This window comes from Accipiter gentilis, chromosome 18 (assembly GCF_929443795.1).
Source record: "Accipiter gentilis chromosome 18, bAccGen1.1, whole genome shotgun sequence".
NCBI lineage: Eukaryota > Metazoa > Chordata > Aves > Accipitriformes > Accipitridae > Astur > Astur gentilis.
In genome coordinates, this window is record NC_064897.1 from 783,589 (window position 1) to 805,142 (window position 21,554).

The 21,554-nt window shown below is 39.3% G+C and overlaps 1 protein-coding gene across 1 annotated transcript in view; it reads right to left on the reverse strand.

Moving 5' to 3' along the window:
- Positions 1-913: 913 nt before the first annotated feature.
- SCUBE1 (signal peptide, CUB domain and EGF like domain containing 1) overlaps positions 914-21,554 on the reverse strand; it is a 210,512-nt gene continuing 189,871 nt past the window's right edge. Inside the window, exons 13-23 of the mRNA XM_049822270.1 lie at positions 19,913-20,005; positions 18,297-18,413; positions 15,778-15,936; positions 14,517-14,720; positions 12,891-13,052; positions 9,529-9,696; positions 8,470-8,631; positions 6,803-7,000; positions 4,178-4,330; positions 3,076-3,155; positions 914-1,926 (exon numbers count right to left, since the gene is read on the reverse strand). Of these exons, the coding sequence (XP_049678227.1) occupies positions 1,774-1,926; positions 3,076-3,155; positions 4,178-4,330; positions 6,803-7,000; positions 8,470-8,631; positions 9,529-9,696; positions 12,891-13,052; positions 14,517-14,720; positions 15,778-15,936; positions 18,297-18,413; positions 19,913-20,005 (1,649 nt within the window). The 3' untranslated portion in view covers positions 914-1,773. The remainder of the gene's footprint in view (positions 1,927-3,075; positions 3,156-4,177; positions 4,331-6,802; positions 7,001-8,469; positions 8,632-9,528; positions 9,697-12,890; positions 13,053-14,516; positions 14,721-15,777; positions 15,937-18,296; positions 18,414-19,912; positions 20,006-21,554) is intronic.

A 21,554-nucleotide genomic window follows, 5' to 3' on the forward strand; every position in this document is an offset into this window, starting at 1 on the left:
TATGTCTTTGAGAGCATCCAAGGGTATGTTAAACTACAGGGTAGATATGCAAAAAAATGCTGTGAAGCAAAACTGTATGTTAAGTCTTTTTCTGAAAGGAAGCTGGCATGATAGTTAATTTCTCCATGTAATAAACTTGTAGGATCAAAAGGGAAAGCGATATACAAGAGGAAGGGCTTAAAAGTAAAGAGGCTGAAATACTAATTAAAAAAAAGCTACTCTCTCATTGAAATCAGCACCTGTGCCAGGAAACACAGGATTTATCATCATCTTAACCCACCAGTACCTGTCACTCTGTGAGGAAGGCCTGACCACGAGGCTAATGCTGTCTTGCAGACCATACAGTCCCTGCGGTTGATGGGCACTGGGGTTGCAAATTTGTGATAAAAGGGAGTGCCAGGTCTCTGAAGACTGCAGGGCCTGCCCTCCAACTCATCTGCAAAACTGTGTCCTGTTCACCCCCTCACCCCCCTTAGAGTCTGCCCCTGTGACACAGGCATGTTCCCAGCATTTTAGAGACGGCAGGTCCCACAAAAATTCCTCCTTGGTGAGCTCCTCTCATGTGTGTCATCCTCAGGGGTAACTCTGTTGGTCTGCATCTGAGGGGTGCCCAAGGAAGAGGCAATAGCTGACGCTTTACTGGACAGCAGTTGCATCTTAACAGATGTCATTTTTCCTGGAATAATGTACATTGAAAGAGATTGTCCCAGAATAAGCAATTATCCAGTATTTTAAAACTCCAAAAGGCTTCAGTTTGGTGTTAAGGGAAGTGACAAGCACTTGGAGAAGTCATTTAATCATCTAAGCAAAGTTACAAATAGATATGAGTAAAAGGGGTGTGGGGGAGTAAAGACTTAAGCATGAATAATATTTACAGTAACTAAAGATAACATTACTAATGTACCCACAAATAGAAGTATATATTTATATATTTATATATTGTACTTAATTAGATGCTCTATTAACAGAAAGAAAAACAAGACTACTACTGTTGTTCATTTCTCACCTAACCTATTGTAAATGCCTTCAAAGGGACTAACTGGTGTACTGAAATCCAAAGCTAAATCTGTTTCAGTGAAGTAATTGGGAATGGCAAACCTCTGAAGAAGTTTAGAAGAGGACAGATAAAAACATTAGGACATAAGGGCATGGGACTCATTCTCATGTAATTCATAAAACAAAATTACACATCTGTTTTGGTTTTTTTTTTTCTTTCTTCTTTTTTTCCCTTTTGATTTCTATTTGGGCAGAGGTTCTACTAAGCCACAAATGAGAAATAACAAAATTTAGGTTGTTTTGTTTTCTTCTAAAGATTCAAATATAAACTTCAAGTGCAATTCAAAATCCAAATATTATTTATACTACATACTTCTTTCTACAACAGAAATTATCTGCAGGTAGTTTAATCAGATTTGAATAGATTCCTTCTTTGCTTTGACCAAAGTTATTGTTGATGAAAAATAAAAATCTAAAAAGACTATTTTCTACATAATGTAATTTCAAATGGAAAGTGAAGATACACTAGTGCAGACACAAATTTGGATCTTCAACTAGATGCACTCAGGGATGCACAATTTTTTTTTTTTTGTAGTAAAAACCCCATTCAGAACATTGGCTTTTAACGATTATAAAACATTACAGCTATTCTTCAATATACAATTGAAAACAAAGACTGCAAAAAAAAGAGCCTTCAAATTAGCAAATGTTTCTACTATGGAGGAAAGACAATATTTGACAGGAATGCAAATTAACCAAAAATTGAACACCACTAGACTATTTGTAAGGTCGTAGAAATCTGGAAACTTTTGATCGCAGTAGCTTTATAAATGATCTTGGAAACATCTCTTTTGATTCTTGTGCTGTGTACTTGAAATAGTTTTGTGGATGTGCCAGTACATCAAAGAGAGCTTTAATAAGTTTCTTGTCCTATGGGAGACAACATATGTATTAGATAAAAACAGTATTTGGATTTAGTTTCTGAACAACTTTCAAAATTAATGAAAACCAACCAGGTGTTTTTTGCAAAACTCGATTCTGGGTAAAGCAGTATAAGGAAACTACTCCATGTTGCTGTGGGGTTTTATTCCGACAAATCTTTCTCCTGTGCCAGACCTTTTTTTTGCAGTTAGCATTCCTGGAAAGTCCTGAACTGAGAGGGTAGCAGCTGGGTTAACCACAAACTGGCTGCAGAAGTTAGGCATTAGAATTGCAAACTGCCTCTGACTGCCATTCCAGCCTGTTTCAGGCTGTTGTCCAGGGCCTTTCCTCCATGAACAAGAGAGAAGGCTGGTCTTCAGCAGTGACACTGAACTCTTTAAGGACCTTCTCCTGTGCCTTGGTAAAGTCTTGATTCAGAGCGTCAGGTGAGCCTGTGCCCGTATACACTGGAGTTAAGACCCGAGTGACCTCAAAGCTCTAATGAGCAAATCCTGGCAGGGCTGGGGCAGGGATGGCCAGGGGAGCTGGCTGTTAATCAATTCCTGTCCTTCCAAGCTGTACATTTACAGGGCTGAATTTTGCCTTCTGAACAGCCTTTTTTAAGTTTTAATTAGTTAGTTGTTATAGGTGACATCCCAGCAGTCTTCCTTCACAATTCTCTCCAGTGTGTTGCTTGTGCCTTTGGAAAACCACTTCATGGACAGCTTACAATGCTACATTATGGTTGTGTCTTGTTGAGGCAGGACAGCGATTTAGGTAAATACATTTTTTAATGCACAGGAAATTCTAACTTAATGACTCATTTAAACACATGCCAGACTGAGGCTGAAGAAGGCTCTTCAAACAATAGGTTCTTCATTCTTGGCTGACTAATTTTTCTAACGTACAATCATGATAGCATACATTTCGTCTAGTTCCTGATTCAGTGAAGGACGTACACATGTGTTCAGCCCAGCTGAGCTACTGATTTTGTGCTGCTCCAAATACCAGCATAAGCCTCAGAAGACAGAGAATTTAATTTGGGCCATACTTGAGTTTTAAATATTATGACCTTATCAGGGTAATGAGAACTATCTTAGGAAAATATTTAGGAAAAGGAATTCTTGGTTAGCCTCAGATAAAGCAGAATTTTCTTACCTTTAGAATTTCTTGATGATTTTCTGATGCATATAATCGTCCATCTCGAACAATGTCTTCTATTAGTTGTTGGTAATCCTCTGCAAAATAAAGATCAGTTGAGTGACTGTGACATTCTTTGGGAGGATAATATCCAGACATTAGCTAGACCTCCTCTTCAAGATAGAGCTGAGAAATTTAGTATCCAGTTAATTACTCAGTGTCTCTCAAGCTGCTGTAGTCTAATCGCATTAAAATTCTGTACTGCTTTAGAAAAGTAATTTTGAGTCATCCTTATAAATACTAACTTATCCCCAGAAAACTACTCAGTCCAGATAATAATGCTTTATTATCTGCATTTTAGAGATGAAGAAACAAGGCCAGGGATATGAAAGGTTATACGTGAAGTCAGCAGCACAGCCAGGAACAGATCCTTGTTTTCTGCCCTGAGAACAGCTCTCATTTGGATTCTTGAATCACCCGCTTAATACACATTTTCTCATCATTCACAAAATTGCACTGCTGTTTGGAAAAGAGATGGACTAACAGCTGCCAAAGGTATCATAGAAAAGTCTTAGTTTTAGTTACATCCCAAAGTCCAAAATATACAGTTTAATGCATAATTTCTATGACAAGCTAGATTGTTTTAAAACGTGGATTTATGACAGTGGTTAATGAAAGGATATTTCTTTTTGCATCACTGTTTTAGTTTGTTGGACTTGTGATTTTATTAACTTATAATTTTCAAAATTGTGTGGGTTACCAGTAGGACTTGATTGAAGGGGCTTCCTAAAATGCACAGCAATTAATGGTATTCTCATTATGCATATGATAAATGCCAATTAAAAGGAGTCTCATTGAATTCAGTGGGATAAGGATTAAGTTTAAAGAATTCTGTGTAACTTTCTGTCCATCCTTTAAGTATTAGGAAAAGTAATAAAATTAAAATTAGGTATTATTTCAAAGTCTTTGTAACTAGTTTTGAAGTAATTCACTGGACTTGAAATGAGTTACATCAAATTTTTCCTCATTCTCTCTCTGTCATCAGCATAAGAGAGATTCTAAAGGACAACTTTCTATAATTCAGATATAACACAAAGATGGAAAACAATCCCATTCTCACCATCGTAAGTCACATAGGGGACTTGAAATCCTTTGCCACTGTTTCCTTCATTTGACTTGAATTGAATCCAGAGCTTCCTTGATCTTGAGGTAAATGCAATAGGTCTCTCATAAGTCTGACATGTTTCATATGTAGTAATTGAAGTAGGAGAAGCTGGAAAGAAGGTTAAATAAATAAATAAATGTTTTTTATAAAATAACTTTTTGCACCCTTCCTGATCTAGAGGTCAGAACTATCAAATTGTTAAGACACTTCTCAGCTGATGTATTCCTGAGAGCAGAAGTTTTTTGTGATAAAAAGGATGTTGCTGCTACCTGTCTATAAGGAGCAGTTTTTCCACAAAGGTAATGGGAACCCCTCTGTCCCACAGCAAGAAGCTTAAGTAGACAGCGAGGTGTCAGAGATATTTTTTTGAACATTTATAAAATTACTATCAATATTACTTGTTTTGTGTACTACTCTAGCATTGAATTCCAGGGTTCCCATATGCTGGGCCCAGATAGGTAAGAACAAGTCAACTGCATCCCAAGCAGATGTGGTAACCAGCGCCTTACACACCCAGTTTGGGGAGTTCATCTGAGAGCAATAAACACTTCTCAGAATGTAATAGCCTGGTGTAGTAATTCTGACCAAAAGACCATCGTACACCAAGGAGCTGGTGATCCACCAGTTAACCTGGGTACAGCCAGGCCTGTGCTGTGCTGCTTGTCCAGCGTGGCCTTCAGGTTGTGTTGTGCCGCACAAATCCCATGGCTGCAGGATAACCTCAGCCCGCTGGTGGTAATGAGAGGAACTTGCAGGCAGCTCCCACTTGGTACCAGTGACTATGCTACTGTGTGGCCTTGCCTTTAACTAAAAGTGCAGCAAGAAGTGCTCATGAGAACATTGTTTCTGTTTGACAGCAGAAATGATAGATTTGTTTGTTTCCTTGTAAGAAAATCCTGTAATGGCTCAAATGAAAGGGCAAAATCTCTTATAGAAGAGATAGGACAGGGTGTGCCCAGCATGCTGTGTGTGGATCGGAGGCTATTTGATACCTGTGGTTCCCACCATCTAAAGGGATGTAGGATTATCTATACTATTGTCTCCTTATAATGATAGCTCTAATAAATAGCATTTAAAACGATACCTTACAGAGTCTCAGTGCCTTTCTTACTGGGATCATCATGGACCAGCACCTCCCAGTACAAAACACCTGCTTGCAGCTTTGAAAAGAAAATGTCATTTTTCTATACTGTGAAACGGAGCTAATAGCTGGGAACCAGAAAGACCCCCATTTGCCTCTAACGTAAGTAACAGATGGAGGGTGCAGGATATCTTCAAGCCATTATGAATCTATCATAAGGCTCCTCTAAGTTGAAATGAATTTCACACAGAAGTTAAAAATAGCTTCTTACCTAGTTCAAAAAACCTACTCCATAGCCACAGGATGATTAGGGAAAATAACAAGTGTAACCTAAAATCTGAACTTGCTAGGGCTGATTCAACTTTCACCAATGTTAGCAAAAAAAGACCTTTTGAATTGAATGGGATTTGAATTCTTGAAGTGCAAAATAGTGGATCTAACTGTAACTCTGGAACTGCCATTAGTTTTTCCACAGTAATGTTAGCAGCTGACTGTACATGAACTGTGATAAGTATTTGTAAGATCTACTCTTAGGATGCCAAACATACAGTGATCAGAAAGCAGAACTCTGAAAAACTGCCCTCATTTTCCATTTCCATTTGGTACTGAAGTGGAGGTCAAACGTTTCCCTGATGTGCCTGGCTTTACTCACTGTTGGAACCACAGTTTGGGATTAGAAGGATGACTAGTTTGTTTTGCTACAGTAAGTGCTTTGCTTTCAAAAAACTCATCTGGACAGATACAATTTCCTTCCATCTATAGTAAGCAGGTTTCTTCTTCTGATATACAGAGATGTCAACACATGCCCTCAAGGATAAAAAGTTGTGAAAATTGTTTCAACAAATAAAATACACTGTTTTAGCAAGTAAAATATGCTGTTTTAAACAAAGCTCCATGTGAACAATTGCCTTTCAGGTTTGGTGCTTCTTGGAGATTTAACAACATCACCACAAGCTGGATGCCTGCAAAGGACTGAAGGAGGAGTGCATCTTATTGGTGTGTCAACTTCAGAAGTTGTTGAATTAACTTCATAATCAAAGACACAACACACCCCCCACTCCACATAAAATTGGGTAAACTTTGGATTTCTTGAGGGTGTTAGGTGTACCAACCTGTGTCACTGCCCAGACTTAGCAGTATATATATACTTGCAAATGGTAAGTGAGAGCACAATTTGTACAGATGACAGGAGACAACTCTCCCAATATAACTTAGCATAGCTCTGTTGACTTCTAGAGTGGCAGTGATTTATCCCACGTGATAACTGGGCCAGACAGAAGCCCATTAACTGATTTGTGATGCAGCCAAGATACCTGAATAATTAATATCACTCTGTTAATTGTTATTGGTACAGTGTTCTGTTTTAACTTGCAGTGCCAGTTCATTCAATAATCCTTTTAGAAACACCGGATAGATGAAAACAGTCATCCCTTCAACATGAACTTTCCATTCAGCCAGTGTGAAATAAATATTTCTATAACCCATGTCTGGCAACTTACCACTTTTTCTCATTACTAAAACATCACCACATTCATCTTCAATTGGGAGAAATATCTCAGGTACTACGATGAGTATTCTTCTCTTTGGGGGTGGATTTATATTCCAAATACATTCAACATTAGCTGGGTAGTCTCCAGGATAGTTGGGTGATTCAATGTAGCCAGTATAATCCCCAAGTTCTCCTCCACAGTGCTGGTCTGTGGAGAAAGATAAATTAGCATTTGTGTTAGCTGATTAGCTAATTTGAGGTGTTTTTCTAGATCTGTCAAGAGCAAGTCTGAACTCCTCCTTGTGGCTTTAGAAATGCATACATACTCGAGCTGCCTCTTTGTTTAGCGCGGAAAGCCTTTAAAGGAATACTTGATCTGCAGGGCTGCTCCAACTGATTTCCAAAACCTTAATGCTGGGTGTATAAACTGATTCAACACTTCATTCAGGCTGCTTTAACATTTAATTAAGAAATGAACACAGGTAAGTAAACATGATCCCATTGTGGAGGTACTCACACAGTGGTTACCACTGACACCATGCTGACGTGCAGAAGGTATTCTGGTTTAACTTCGCTTGTTTTTTAACCTGATTTAGCTGAATGACTGTGATGATCCTAATAGCCAACCTTATCTTGATTACAGATCTGCCTTGCTTTATCTTAGATTAAACCAGTTAATAAGGAATCTCCACTGACAAATCAGTTTTACTTTCTGAGTTTTCAAAACTCCTATTGAATTTGCCACAGAAGCCTGATTCAGTAACTTACTTAAGCTTGATCTCTCCAGGCCTACTCACCCACATGAAACTAGATATACGTTTAAATATTTTGCTTAATCCAAGCCTCAAAGATTATGAAAGGCCAGAAATTGGCTTGAAAACAGGGAGTATCTAAGAGAAGTGAAAAGGATGGTTTTACTTTACAGAAAAATCATCAGACTTCTTCAAATTCCTCACAAATATCTAATTTACTTCAATTACATTAGAAATTATGATAGTCTTCAAAGACACATGGCACATCATCAAAATAAAAACTTATGATAGACTTGCAAATGAATAGTTAGTTTAGATGACATTACCTAATTATTATAGAGACGGTCTCTTAAATTAGCATGGTAGAGATGAAAAAAATTGCTTCCCTAAAAGAATCAGCCATTCACAAAAGATCAAATAAAATTGCACTGGAATCCTTAGGGATATTTATAATGTTAATTGAAGTTAGGAGGCTGAGTACTGCAAAAAAGCCTATGAGAAGATTTCACTGTTGTGAGCGATTACCTGGCAATTGCAGTAGGCATGACCATATCTCCTAGTATTTTATTATTATTATAAAATGGCAGTTACTCTGATAGAAGATATTGTGCTCTACAGAGACACAGAGGAATATGCATCACTGCAAGCCAACTTAGAGGATCTGGAAACCAAAAGCTCTGTAGTTTTAACTTGTAGCTGGCACTCTTCCAAATTACATTAAAGCTAAAACGATCATATGCATCAAGTGGCACTTTTCCATTTTTTTTTTTTTTTGTTTTCCCAATTTTTACAATTCCCTCTGGCAGTAGATATATGCTAATTAGGAAATACAGAATTGAAGTCCAGCCTGACAGATGGAACCTTCAAGTTGCAGTTCAGATCCAAAGATAGGTTTCATCTCACAACTAATATAAATGAAACTTACTTTTGCAGTGTGTAACGTTAGTGGAGCCATCAAAATCAGTACTTGTGTTCCCAGGGCAGGTGATGCAGTAGTTTTGACCAAACTCAGGCTGGTATGTTCCCACAGGGCATCGGATACATCTGTGTGTTGTAGAGTTGTAGTAGTGTCCAGGAGAACAATGAACTGTGAGGTACGAGGTGTATTATTTTCAGAAAGTAGCAATCTTCAGTGCAGAGAGAACTTTCCTCTACCCTGGACATATGTCATGACCCCTGTTTCGCAGTATACTTATTAGACCATAAAAGGCAAAAAAGACATCGTCTCCGTGTATTTGCCATTATAAAGGACCTTCTAACTAGGATTATGTTCCAAAGGTTAGAGCTAAACCCTTAAAAACTTGTAACACATCCTACATAGGTCTCTCACTGTATTTAATACAGTGGTTTCCAATGAGTTTGTAACAAATGGAAGCTGATACCTATCTGCCTCAATAATAAAAATGTCTTTCACAATAGCAAGAGAGAGGTTTCCATTAGTGTCTGTGTGCCAGGGCTAGCATGTCATTCCAGTAACTAAACCAAAATGCATTTGGGCAGATTCCTTCTTCAGCATTTGCACTCCAAGTTGACATTATGGAACACGCAACGCGTTGCACGCTTACAGTTTCTGCCTAGCCCATTAATAATCAATCCTTAACTTCATATAACTTTTGTAGTGTTCAGTTTTCTAGTTTGGTAAATAAAAATATACAGGATGTGAAGGCTAAAGCATTGTCTAATGGAAGTGTGTCTTATTTCTTGCCATGCAGCAGAGCCAATTCACTTACCAGTTGCAGCGCTCACTCTGCACCTGCCTGTGGTAAATTCCAAAGAAAACCATTAAAGCCTGTTAAGTCTCTGCAGCTTTGGGAGATCATTCCTAGTTTCTGGATTTCCTTACCATTTAATTTAATCACACACCGTGTTTCTACATACAGTGACTATGTTTGTTTTGGAGCCTTTCAAAGCCCCTTGGCATTGAAGATTACAAACAAAAGGGCAAGCAGTGGGAATATGAATTGTGGAGAGATTTTAAATTCACCTTTGGTTTCGCAGTCTTGAAAGGAAACAGCACCTTCATACTTGGTCACAAGCCCACCACCACATGGAAAGCAGAGGGTCCTTCCTGGTTCAGGCTGGTATGTACCAAGAGGACAGACTCTACAAGGTTTAAAACCATCTGAAGAATAGTGCCCAGGAGAACACTGCCCTAGAAATTGAAAATGATCATCTGTATTAGCAAGCTGACTCTTCTGGACAAAGTATAAAAACCACTAGTAGCTGGCAATGCTTCCTTTAACTTAAAGACGTGACAACAAGACAGCTGCAGATCAAATTCGAATCTTACCTGCTGATTTTGTATTGTTCCTGTAACTGCTTCCTAAAAACAACACCAGTAAATTCAACTAGTTTCTTAATAACCTCTTTGCTACCTATGTTTCTGTTTGGTTTTTCTTTTAGCAAGGGCTCTATTAAGGTGTTGTTAGAATACTTCGTACTTTCACCAAGTCTTTCATCTGAGAATTTCAAAGCACTTTGTAGGAAAAAATGAATCTTTGCACCAGATCTATGAAGCAAGTAATTGTTTTTTTATATCTCCATTTTATAGATACAGAAACAGTTGATTATGAGATTTACCAGACTGGATGGGACCAGTGGAGCACCCTGTCTGTGAGAAGAGCTGACACCAGCAGCTTTCCAGGTAGCTGTGAAAACTAGTGCTTGTCAGAAGCTCTTCTGACAGAAAACGGTGATTTGTGTAAAGCAAAGCACTTTGTGAATGAGTCTACTGACAGATACAAAGTAGTTTCCAAACTTGCTCTCCAGGCAATTTCTGATAGGTGTTTGTTTGGCTTGGTTCTTGCTAGCTTGAGTACTGTACTCCTTGACAACCTACCTGAGAATCAGGATGTCAAGTTTTTCAAGATTATGGCATTAATGCCTATCTTCACACCACCCCAGGCTGGGAGACCAGCACCTTGAGATATTAGGTATTCCCTGAGGTTGCCTAATCCCAATACTTTGTAATTTAGCTTCCCTGAGAACTAAACAGCAGGCAGAAACAACTGGCTTGAAAACTTGAAAGTTTTGAGGGCTCTAGGTGGGGTTGGGGTCTCTTAAGAACCCTGGGGTTCTTACTGGGAAGAATGCCAGTAATGGGAAGATGCTGGGATTCTTCCCAGCATTACTGGGAAACGCTGGGGGTTTCCAGCATCTTGGGTACTTGGCAGTTAGGATGAACCGGAGCTCCAGAGCGAAAGCAAAGTTCAAGTTCTGTCCCCACAAAAGTCAAACTATGGACACCTGTGGGACCAGGAGCTCTGGGATTTAGTTGCGCTTCCGTCCCAGCTGACTGGAATATGACTGTACAAGCTGGCTGTTGTGACACAGACCTCTGAGAAATATTATATTACTAATTTGAAGACACTTCTGCTATTGTTTTTGTAGCAAAACTGATCCATCTGGTCTGGTACAACTGGTCACTGTACTTTAATATGAAGGCAGTTAATGAAGAGCAGATTTGGATCTGGATATTAGTATGAAAATTAAGTACATGTGGAGCATGGCTTACACCACATCCTTTTAAAGAAGTGGTACAGTTGGGTTTTAATACTGCTAAATATCTGATGCTTTCAGCACTCATGTCTCAGTCCCTACCTGTATATAAGAATGACCTAACTTGCTCCCTTCTTGCCTTCTGTATTGAAATTGCCAACAAAATAGATCTGAGGTGATTTCCCTGAGAAATGCCCCAAATGACTAGGTTTTCTAATTGTGTTTTGGCCTTGTACCTACATGGATCACATGTAAATTAAGTAATCACAGCATGTTATTCACTTGCGGCTACACCATAGAGTTCTACGCAATAGGCACTTAAAACCTCTTGCATAGTTGTTGTACATGCCTCACCTGTAGGGGTGAGGATTTCAGTCATAGCTTATTTGTTACTACACAGACATTACTGCTCCAGAAGATATGATGCAAAAATACCATTGACTATAGCTGGTGAGTACATTTCTAACAAAATCTGTGTTCATCAAAATACACTGTTTCATCACATATGCTGACAGATTTTATGGAGACATACTGATTTTAATAAAATCTTTGACAGGGAGGTTTATGAAGTCCAAAGCATATTCTCTCTTGCCACTTTCAGAGAAAGAAAAAAGGGGAGAGTTGGGCAGAAAAACAGGCTGTTGTGATCTGACAACAAACATTTTGAGACGGATCCACTCTGCAAAAATAATCAGAAGGGTTTCTTTTTGTTGTTATGCAGAACAGTAATTCAAATGCAAGCCTTGAAACAACACAGTCTTTCTCCCCTAGTTGTTGTGCTGTTTTGGTCAGTATCTGGTCAGTATCAAAAAACCCTCAGTTGTTATTTTGATAATCTATTCTTGTTGGATTTTGGATAAATACAAATCAACATAAGAAAGATGCACAGGCATATCAAGAATTTTCCTGTGATATTTCCTTCATACAGTAAATCAGCAAAATCTAATGTATGTTTGGACTGGAGACACTAGAGTTATTTTTCATTCAGTGGATGGGGAAAAAGCAGCAGTTTCTCAAGTGACATTTATTGTGTGTCCACTCCAGATATCCTTGAAGAAAGCATTAAGGTAAATTACATGGATGACTTTTAAAGTTAGAACTTGCGTCGCAGATAGGACAGATTTCTTTCAAAGTCAAATAATGTATCTGCTATAAATTAGATTTTGGTCACCTGTAATGAAATAAGGTAAAGAAAATGATTAACAGTTGTGTCTTAAAACCTTATCTTGATCAAGTTACAGCAGAAGAACAGCTCTCTTCTGAAATCAGGTATTCTCATCATTATCATCTAATTTATGTATCATGAAGTTGAGTCAGAGATGCTACATCACTTGCCAAAAGCTACAGTGAATTCAAGCAGCGTTGAAACTAGCAGTCATTAGCTCTGAGTCCAGGTTACAGATCCCTGCAGCATAACTATCTCAAAATTATGGTTGCTGCTGATTAGACCAGGTAAACTGCAACTCATGCAAAACATTAAATCAGCAAGTTCATTAGACTCACCAATACCAGTCCAAAGTAATCCATCCCTTTGGCTCACAATATACCTGACGAGTCCTTACAAGTCGAGGTATGTCCCGATTCCATACCTGACTTGAAGCAAAGTGCTTTGCTTGGCTTGCTCATTTCCATACCACAACTCACATTGCTGTAGCAGGTCCCATCTTCTTGTTGGCAATGTCAGTGGATGGAACAAGCCAAAACATTTTGCGTATTGCTTGTAAGCACATAGATTTCTTCTGTTACCTTTGCAAGACAGAAGTGTGGAAGGCTCTCTCCACTTTTAGCCTCCATGCCTCACAGGCTCTGTGGCAACACCTAATCCTTTTATAATCAAATTAAACTTGCCTCCACATTCTGACACATTCCGGGCGCCTGCTACTCCCTGTCCATCGTTACTTGGGCAAGGCTCACAGGTAAGTTGACCTTCTGTGTCTTGGTATGTTCCTGGTGAGCAAGGAATGCACTGATTATGTTCTCCGCTATAAAAGGTGCCCGTGCTGCAGGTAACTGAGAAAAGAAAAGGGGAATCTACATAAGGACTTTCATTTTGATCACATTATTTGCCTTCATATCAAACATTTAGAGAAGATGGATCTCTTTGGCCCCAGTATTATAGTTGCATATGTTTTGCGTATGTTAGTCCAGGATCCTCACCTAATGTAAACAGGCCTAGCTCCATGGCGGTCTAGGTCAATTTACATCAGGGCGAGGTCCTTCTTCTATTGTTTAAGCTGTTAAATGGCATTGTACTGCACTGAAGTGTTTATCAGACATATGTTGTTAATAAAGCTGATGCAGTCTTAAAATGGTATATTGCAGTTTAATTAGAACAGTGGTGCATAATGTATGGGAAGTGATGTGAATTCTTAGTTTACACTAGGTACATTTACATGTTGCTTTTATGGCAGACAACTACAAAAAGTCTGTCTCCTGAGATCAGTTCTAGAGATTTCTCAGGGCAATGTATCCCATGTAATATTTTATGTCTCTTGACACTCAAACACACCAACTGGAAAGTGTTTTTAGTACAGATATGAATACACGTGCTTTTCTTGCTGCAACAGGGCACATAACTTCAGTAAACATTTTTCTCTGCTGGATATAGGTAGTTAAAATGTATGCGTTTCTAGACACTAATAGCAACAGTCTTTCCATACAGTTTCTAAATCACTGTTCCTGTATGAAAACATGTTCCTATATGATGAAAACAGCCTCTGAACCAACTCATTAGAGGCACCTACCAGATCTGCACTTAACTATTTGGTTTTGCTTGTAAATCACTTGGTGTCTAAAAGAAGCTGGAAAAATAGATATGTTGATTTTGAAAGATGACTCTAAGTTATTAGAAAGCTCGTAGTGCTGAGAACTGCCATCAATAGGTTTGCACTAGCACTCTGCCCCCAGTAAAGCACTAGAGTTTGATAACCTCAGAAAAGGCTTAAAGAAATTAGGTATTCATAAAGTTAAAATAGATTTCTATAGATTCTTTTTTTAATTGGACCTCTTGAGTGTTAAAAAAAAAAAAAAAATAAAAAATATATATATATATATATATCCATGGGTCACGGATTATTTGGTGGTGAGGAGAGTGAGAGAGGTGATATAAAACTCAATACAGAGCATCTAGGCAAACACCATATTATTGTTTTACAGAACTGTAATTATGTTTTCGTAAGATGCTGGGAGTAACTGGGAACTATTTGCCAACATTGCCTTGTGGCAGGCCTTGATACATACCAACTGACATCATGGGAATGTATGCATATATATGCTTCTTTTGTTTTCCTGCAATCATTTAATGAACTCCCTTCAAAGTCTTCTGAACTGTCAATGGTCCATGCACATATGCTGATTAATACTGATCTAAATCGTCTGTTACCTCATAGATTTCCTGCCTGGCTCACTATGAACAAGTTAATTTTGGATTGCTTGTTTTGGGGGATATGGCTGAATAGAGTTGTTGGGACTTACCGCATTTTCCATCCTGCAGCACTTGCCCTGTACTGCAAGCTTCATGCCCTTCAGTAGCTTTAGCTGGCTTCTGAGCCACTTCATATTCTGTCCCAGAAAACTGAATGTAAAATTGCTGTTTATTAATAGATTTCCTCAATGTTTTGATTGCAGTTTGCAGCTTCTGCTCCATCCTTTTCCGAACACAGTCAATGTTACAGGTGTCTAGATGGGAAATGATAACAAAACTAGAAGCAATTGAGATTCATGTTTAAAAAGGGTGCTTAACAAAAAGCTTAGCCTGCATCACACTATGACACCTCTGTTTGCTTCACTGTCTTCTCCATACAAATTGTAGAAGCAGCTTACTGTATTCAAAATCAGGCCTTTTAAAGGGACAAGACAGTACACTGAGGTCCATCAAACTGAGTTTTATGGCCAGCAAGTGTGTACTGAGTGCTGCTATTGTATATCTAGCATTAAGAAATTGGTTATACTGAGTGGACAGGGAGAGGGCTGCAGAAAGTATCAATCCCACTGTGTTGTACTTCCAGTTATGCGTCAGTCTGCCACCACTAATGTTTCTGAATTTTGTCTGCCTGTGCTTTACTCAGCTGATTGGGAATTATTCCCACTTCCCTGACCAAAACACCCAACTCACATAAAGAAAGGTGCTTTCTGGCACGATTACTGTTTGAATCACTTTGCTAGAACATATCCCTCAGGGTTAAGAAACCTGCCTTTGAGGACTGACATGTTTATAGAATTCAGACCACGTTTTCTTTGGCTGGGTTTTATAGCATAATATTCCATCTCATGAATAACTTGAAGCAATTCATTTTCTTCCTTGAATTTGTTATGCAAACATGAATTTTCCAAATGTGTGATAAAAATGTTTGATTCTCAGACTGAAGTTTCAGCAACTTAACATTTTGGAGGATATTTTTATCATCATCGTTGCAGAACTTCTACCTAATCCTTACATTCTCTGTGCATCAATTAGCACTTCTGCTGTTTAAAGAAATCAGACTAAATTGAAGTACATGACTTAACTCGAGGCTTTGAAGGAATTTTGCTGCAGGTTCAATCTTTGTTCCTTTGGCTTAATTTCATACCTCATTCCTTTCAATTAAATCTCTGAAACTTTGAGTTTGGAAGGGCTGTCGAATGAGGCTTGTGCTAAAAGGTTTGTGTGGCAGCATGATTAAATAGCATCAAAGAGATTCTAACACACTGAGGAACTGAATTCTGATTTCTCTCCACAGACAGATCTTTCACAAACCTGTGACTTCTTCTGACTTCATCTCCACTTCAAACTCTGCAGTGATATGGGATACTTCTTTTGATGGTGACTTGCGGCCTCGGCGTTTTTTCTTGGAGGAATCGCACTTGAGATTCACAAAGGTCACCTGGCAGTTGTCTGTACAAGGGAATTGACCTCCTTTGCATAAGAGAAGCAACATAGAAAAGAAATCAAGTAGCAAAGTAGCAAGTGGCAGGCTAATAAGCAATATCTCAGCTGGGTTATCATGAATGCAGTGACAGGCTTCATAACATTTCACATGCGTTGTTAGACACCTCTTTCTCTGCGCAATTTTGGGTTCGCTCATTTTCCTAGTGAACGCAGGAAGCAAATATACGGTGTGGTGATGCTCAGCTGCAAAGTGGTACTTTTCATGGCTGTAATTGCCTGTCTCTCTTCTGGATAAGGATTAGAAAGCTCTTTACAGAAACTAGTTAAGATCAGCAATACTATATACAGTCATTTGATGGTTAAACAAAGCAAGAGAGTAAATTTTTGTAAATTCATGAGAGCGGCAGGCCTGGGCCTCTAGAAACTACCACCTGGTATTCCAACCCTTCCAGCAATGACAATCAAAGGTTTTAAAAGACTTTGACTGGGAGGTTATGAAAACATACTGGAAGGCTTTATCTGAGGGGAAATCATAGAATGACAGAATTGTTTAGGTTGGAAAAGACCCGTAAGAACATCGAATCCAACCGTTAGCCTAACACTGCCAACTCCACGACTAAACCATGTCCCTAAGTGCCATGTCTATACATCTTTTAAATACCTCCAGGGATGGTGACTCAACCACTTTCCTGGGCAGCCTGTTCCAATGCCTGACATTCTTTTGGTGAAGAAACTTTTCCTAATATCCCATCTAAACCTCCCCTGGCACAACTTGAGGTCATTTGCTCTCATCCTATCACAAGCCAGAGGAACTGAATGCCCTCATCAATTATGTGTAACCACTGAGGAGAAAGGCCACAACCTGTTGGGACACAATCACATAAGCACCCTCTCCCTATATAAAGAAATCTATGTGAAAAACATGCTTTTTGTGATAGGCAATGGACCTTCCAGGTCAGGGAGAAATTTCTAGCACTCAAGCTACCAGTGTGTGGTTGTATGATATAATCTTTCTTTTAGACCCAGAAGTTCAGATGACATAATGAACACAAAGCAAAGCAAGCAAAGGACAAGAAAACGCCTCCAAGAAATACATTCCTGTGGTGACTGTATGGACCAAAAAAACCAACTTCTATGACTTTAAAAATGAGTCTGATAATCACATCTTATTAAAAGAAGACAATACATAAGGACAAGGTAAGCATCTTGACAACTGAGACTTGTTTTAAGCTTATACTTGGAAAATTAGAGAGATAAATGTCTAGATTGCAGGGTAAAGATAAAATATGAGTCTAAATTTTAAAAAGAAAATCTTTAAACCATTAGCATTTTTTTAGGATAGTTATTTTTACTCTTCTCTGTTCAGGGCTCAAATATGGCTCCTCACTCACTAGCAAAAGTGGTGATGAGACAGATCCACAACAGAGTATATGACCAGCAGACTTTGCTGTAAGCTGCTAAATTGCTTTAAGCCACAATAGGAGCTGTTGCAATTACACCAATACTGTGTATTAAAATCTGGAAAATTTTGAGTTAATATTAAATTTAAATGAATTCCAAATATTTTAAGCTGTGGAAATGCACAGCAATAACTTTAACTGTCCCTGTCATAACATCAAGGGGATGGAGGACAAGAAATAAATGTAATGAAGATCTGTTAAATCCACATAAGTTTTAAAATCTTTTTTTTGTTCAACTTTAAAAGTGATGTTCAAAACTACTACTAATAAAACCCCATACCTAGTCATACTGAGTTTTAAAAACATTTGATTACTTTGATTCAGCCTGAGACAAACTTTTTTTTTTATTTCAGATTTTTGGTAATTATGTCTAAATTTTCTGAATATTTTTTCTAACATCATAACTACTCACTCCAACATAACAAAAGATCTAAGGCTATGTAACATCAGATTTGGATTATAACATTCCCACTTAGGGGTTGTCTTTGCTGCTGCAATGGGATATTAATCCACCATAAAGCAAATAAATAAAAGCTTTTGTTTTCTTTTATAAACCTCATTTGGGAAAACTAAACCAAACCAAACTGACACTGTTTCATCTAACTTTGCATTGGTCATTGCTTTTTGTCTCAGGATATTTCTGCCACTACCAATGCCAGAAAAAGTATCAGCTTAATTCCAAACTCATGTACTTTTGAACAAAGATTATTCAAAGTAGCTGGCGACACTTCAGCACTGTTAGATCCAAACCCAAGGCACTGTTCAGCTAGAGTGTGAACCTTGGCCTGAACTTAAATTCAGATCCAAATATGAAAACCATTACTTTTTTTTTCCATCTGCAGTGTGAAAACAAAATATGCAAACAAGCAAGCAAGCAAGCAAACAAAAAATTAGAATGCTGTTTACATGTTAGAAGAAACCACGTACCTAAAACAGCTTGCTTCCCAGAATCTTTTGTTTTTTCTTTGCTGCGAGGCCGTAAATGGCACTTTGCGTCTTTAATTTTAAAACGAGCTTTCTGCTTGATTGGAGGGGCTAATGAATCTGTTGATATAAAGTAAAAAAGCTATCATTTGGGATGCAGATGAAATGGAGTCTGAAACTTATTTTTAAAAACAGACTCAAAAGTCTTCTTGTGACATAGAAGACAGCGTACAAGCAGATCCATTTCCATGAGTTCATTTTTTCACATAGAGCACTCACTCTCAAGCCCATAAAGATCCATGAATTTGCTAGCATTGCACATGCTCTGCACATACACTTCCCCTCCAGCAGGCCTGCACATCTTGGTGGAATTTGGGTGAATTTGTCTCTTACTATGAAAAAGGTTAATTCCTACCTTTTTTTTCCGACTCTGTCTGTGACTTCCCATGTTACTTGGCTGTAGTTCTGCTCTTGCTAACGTCAACCAGGAATAAGATTAATTTAGTGGAGCTACACTGTTGGCAGTTGAAAACCATCCAAAGCAAATGTCTTTATTTGACTGTGGTCTATGGCTTGCAAGCTTTATTCTTCAGCTTTAAATCCAAGCCAGTTATGTCTTGTAACTTTAAAGGCTGTTATGCAGCCATGCACTGCTTAGAAAATGTAGCTGCTGGCCGACTTCCTCGCTAAGCCCATGGTGGAAAAGGCTGGGCCTGGCCCGTCGCCTGCCAGACACTGCGGGCTGCCCAGGGGACCTGGAGCAGGTGGAAGCTGGTCGCAGGGAAGTGCCGCAATGCGGGTCCCTCTTTCCTTGGGAGGGCCTTGCCGAACCAGGACTAGAGAGGTAGCCTGCCCCTGTGCCACAGGCAGACATATCCTCTGCCATGTTACCTCACTCCACAGCATCGTACCTCCTAACGCATTCCAAATTGGAGAGAAGTACAGCAGGTAATGATACCTAAAGTGGGCTTGCACTTCCCACTGCTAGATGCTGTTTCAGCTGCTGCTAGTTTTGCCAGACTTCACACTTTTGAGCTGAACTTTTATGCCGAGTATCAGCTTTAAGATACATTTTGAAATGTCTCTGCAAAAATAATCCAGCCATTCCTGAGAACAAGATGAATGAAATACAGTATGTACTCATAAAAGCCTCATAACCTTTTTATTGGGAATCCCTAGTAGGCGGGTCTGTGCTCCTGAGGAAGGACTTTGCAGGTGAGGGCTGGGACCCACTGTAGCCTTCTGCTCTTGTGTTAGTGATGGGCCCCTCTGGCTCCCTTCCAAGTCTGGGAAGAAATGCCCTTTTGATATGCTCGCTACTGCCTTGCTGGACTACGGAAAATAAATTACTCTATGTCCTTACTGAATATATCTCAAACCTTCACCACTCCCACAGTGACCTACCAACACCATGTCACAGTGGAGGGCAACTAAGTACGCTCCAGCCCCCAAGGAGAGGCCGACAAAAAGCAAGTGTGTGCATGATGAAACACAGGCTACCTTAATTCTGCCCTTGTGTAACTTGAGAGCTGTATGTCTTGCAACTCCCAAATGGTCTGGGGGACCTCCATCACCCACCTCCTAGACACCAAGGACCAGGTGAGCAGGAAAGCACCTACCTGCGCAGCTGGGCAGGGTCGCATTGCGTTTCTGTGGAGCCTTGCCTTGCTGGACAGGAATGCCACAGCTCAGCGTGTAGCTGTTCTCTGAATCTGTGGGGCAGAACTCACAGTCAGCACATGTGGCAACAGCCTCGCAAAGCATCTGCTCCCCTCGTCACACCAAGCATTAACGTTTGGTGCTTGAACAAAGTTATTAATACTGCTAAATAAGGAGACATTTTAAGTGCTGAACTTGGATTTTAAATGGCTGAAATAGTTTGCCAAGGGCTACTGCTTCACAGTGTTGACTACATGTGTTGTTTCATTTCTTCCAGCACTGAAATGTTACATTTTATAAACAAATTGGCATGAGGTTAGCTGTAAATAATTCCATGGTGCACAAGTAGAAAATATTTTGTGTTCGTCCATGGCAGAGTCCTTGTGCTTTGATCATCTCTATAATTTAAAAAATAAACCATGTACTTTCATAATAATTTTAGCTTCAGACTCTGACAGAATTTATTGGCAGAAACAAAAAATAACATACTTAGAACCATAACAGGGTTTACATATTGCACAGATAAAACTGTGTATTGGTGCATACAAATTAGATAAATGCATGGTTCCAGTAATCTCTGCTAAACTGAAAATAAAATGTGAACAGCTCTACCACATATAATGCCAGGACTAACATGAAAAGTAGAGACACTCTTGTGGAAAATAATCCTGTGTCAGAACCAGAACATATATGGAAAAGCAGCAGCAATCCCCCCGCCCCACCTGCCCTGCAAAACTCTGTAGACGACAATTACCTGTAGCAAATGATACAACAACAACAACAACAACAACAAAAAAGGGGTAGGTGTGGGTGTGTGTGTGAAGAAGAAGAAATGCCTGAATTTCTATAAATAACACTCAGCTGAACTATTACCAGCAAAATTTATTAAAACTCACAACTGCAGCAACTAATACTGAGAGATCCTTTTTGCCATACAGCCTCCTGAGACAGATTTAGTTGTATCCATTTTCTATGAGACAGTAAGACAGGTTTAAAAGCTGTTGCTAGGTCATCCTCTGCACCACAGTGCCCGTGGCTGAGCTGATGGAAGTTTTACGCTACCCTGGCTGGCGTGGGAGCTTGATTGTGTGCTGTGGCAGTCACAGCATCAAATTTCCCAGCGTATCCCACCTGTCCCCTCCTGCCCCCGGCTCTTGCTGAGCTGAGTTCCTCTCAGGGGGACCCTCCGCTTTGGGATTCGTTTCTGCTCCTGCTCAATTGCACAGTTACAGGGTATTTCAGGCCGTGATGCAGGGTCCATCATTTTAAGCCCCTGTGCCCTGGATGGGCACAGGGGACTCGACTCAAGTTGAAAAACATACTAAAAATTAGCAGGAATTCACTGAAATCAACTGTGCATTTTCTCCCTCACTTTTGACGTGGCAATTAAGTATATTAGAATTTTTCTTTGTACCATCCTGGTTAAGGTAGACCTGTCTCTGAAGTTTTTGTTAGAATTTCCCCACTCCCGCGAAGGACACCTCCAATTAAACAAAGGGCGAGACCTCTAATGTAACCGACAATCAGCTTTTCTTGTATTTGGTGATGTGCATGTCTGGCCCAATTTGATGTATGGTTTTGCTCATTTACAGCTGTCCATAA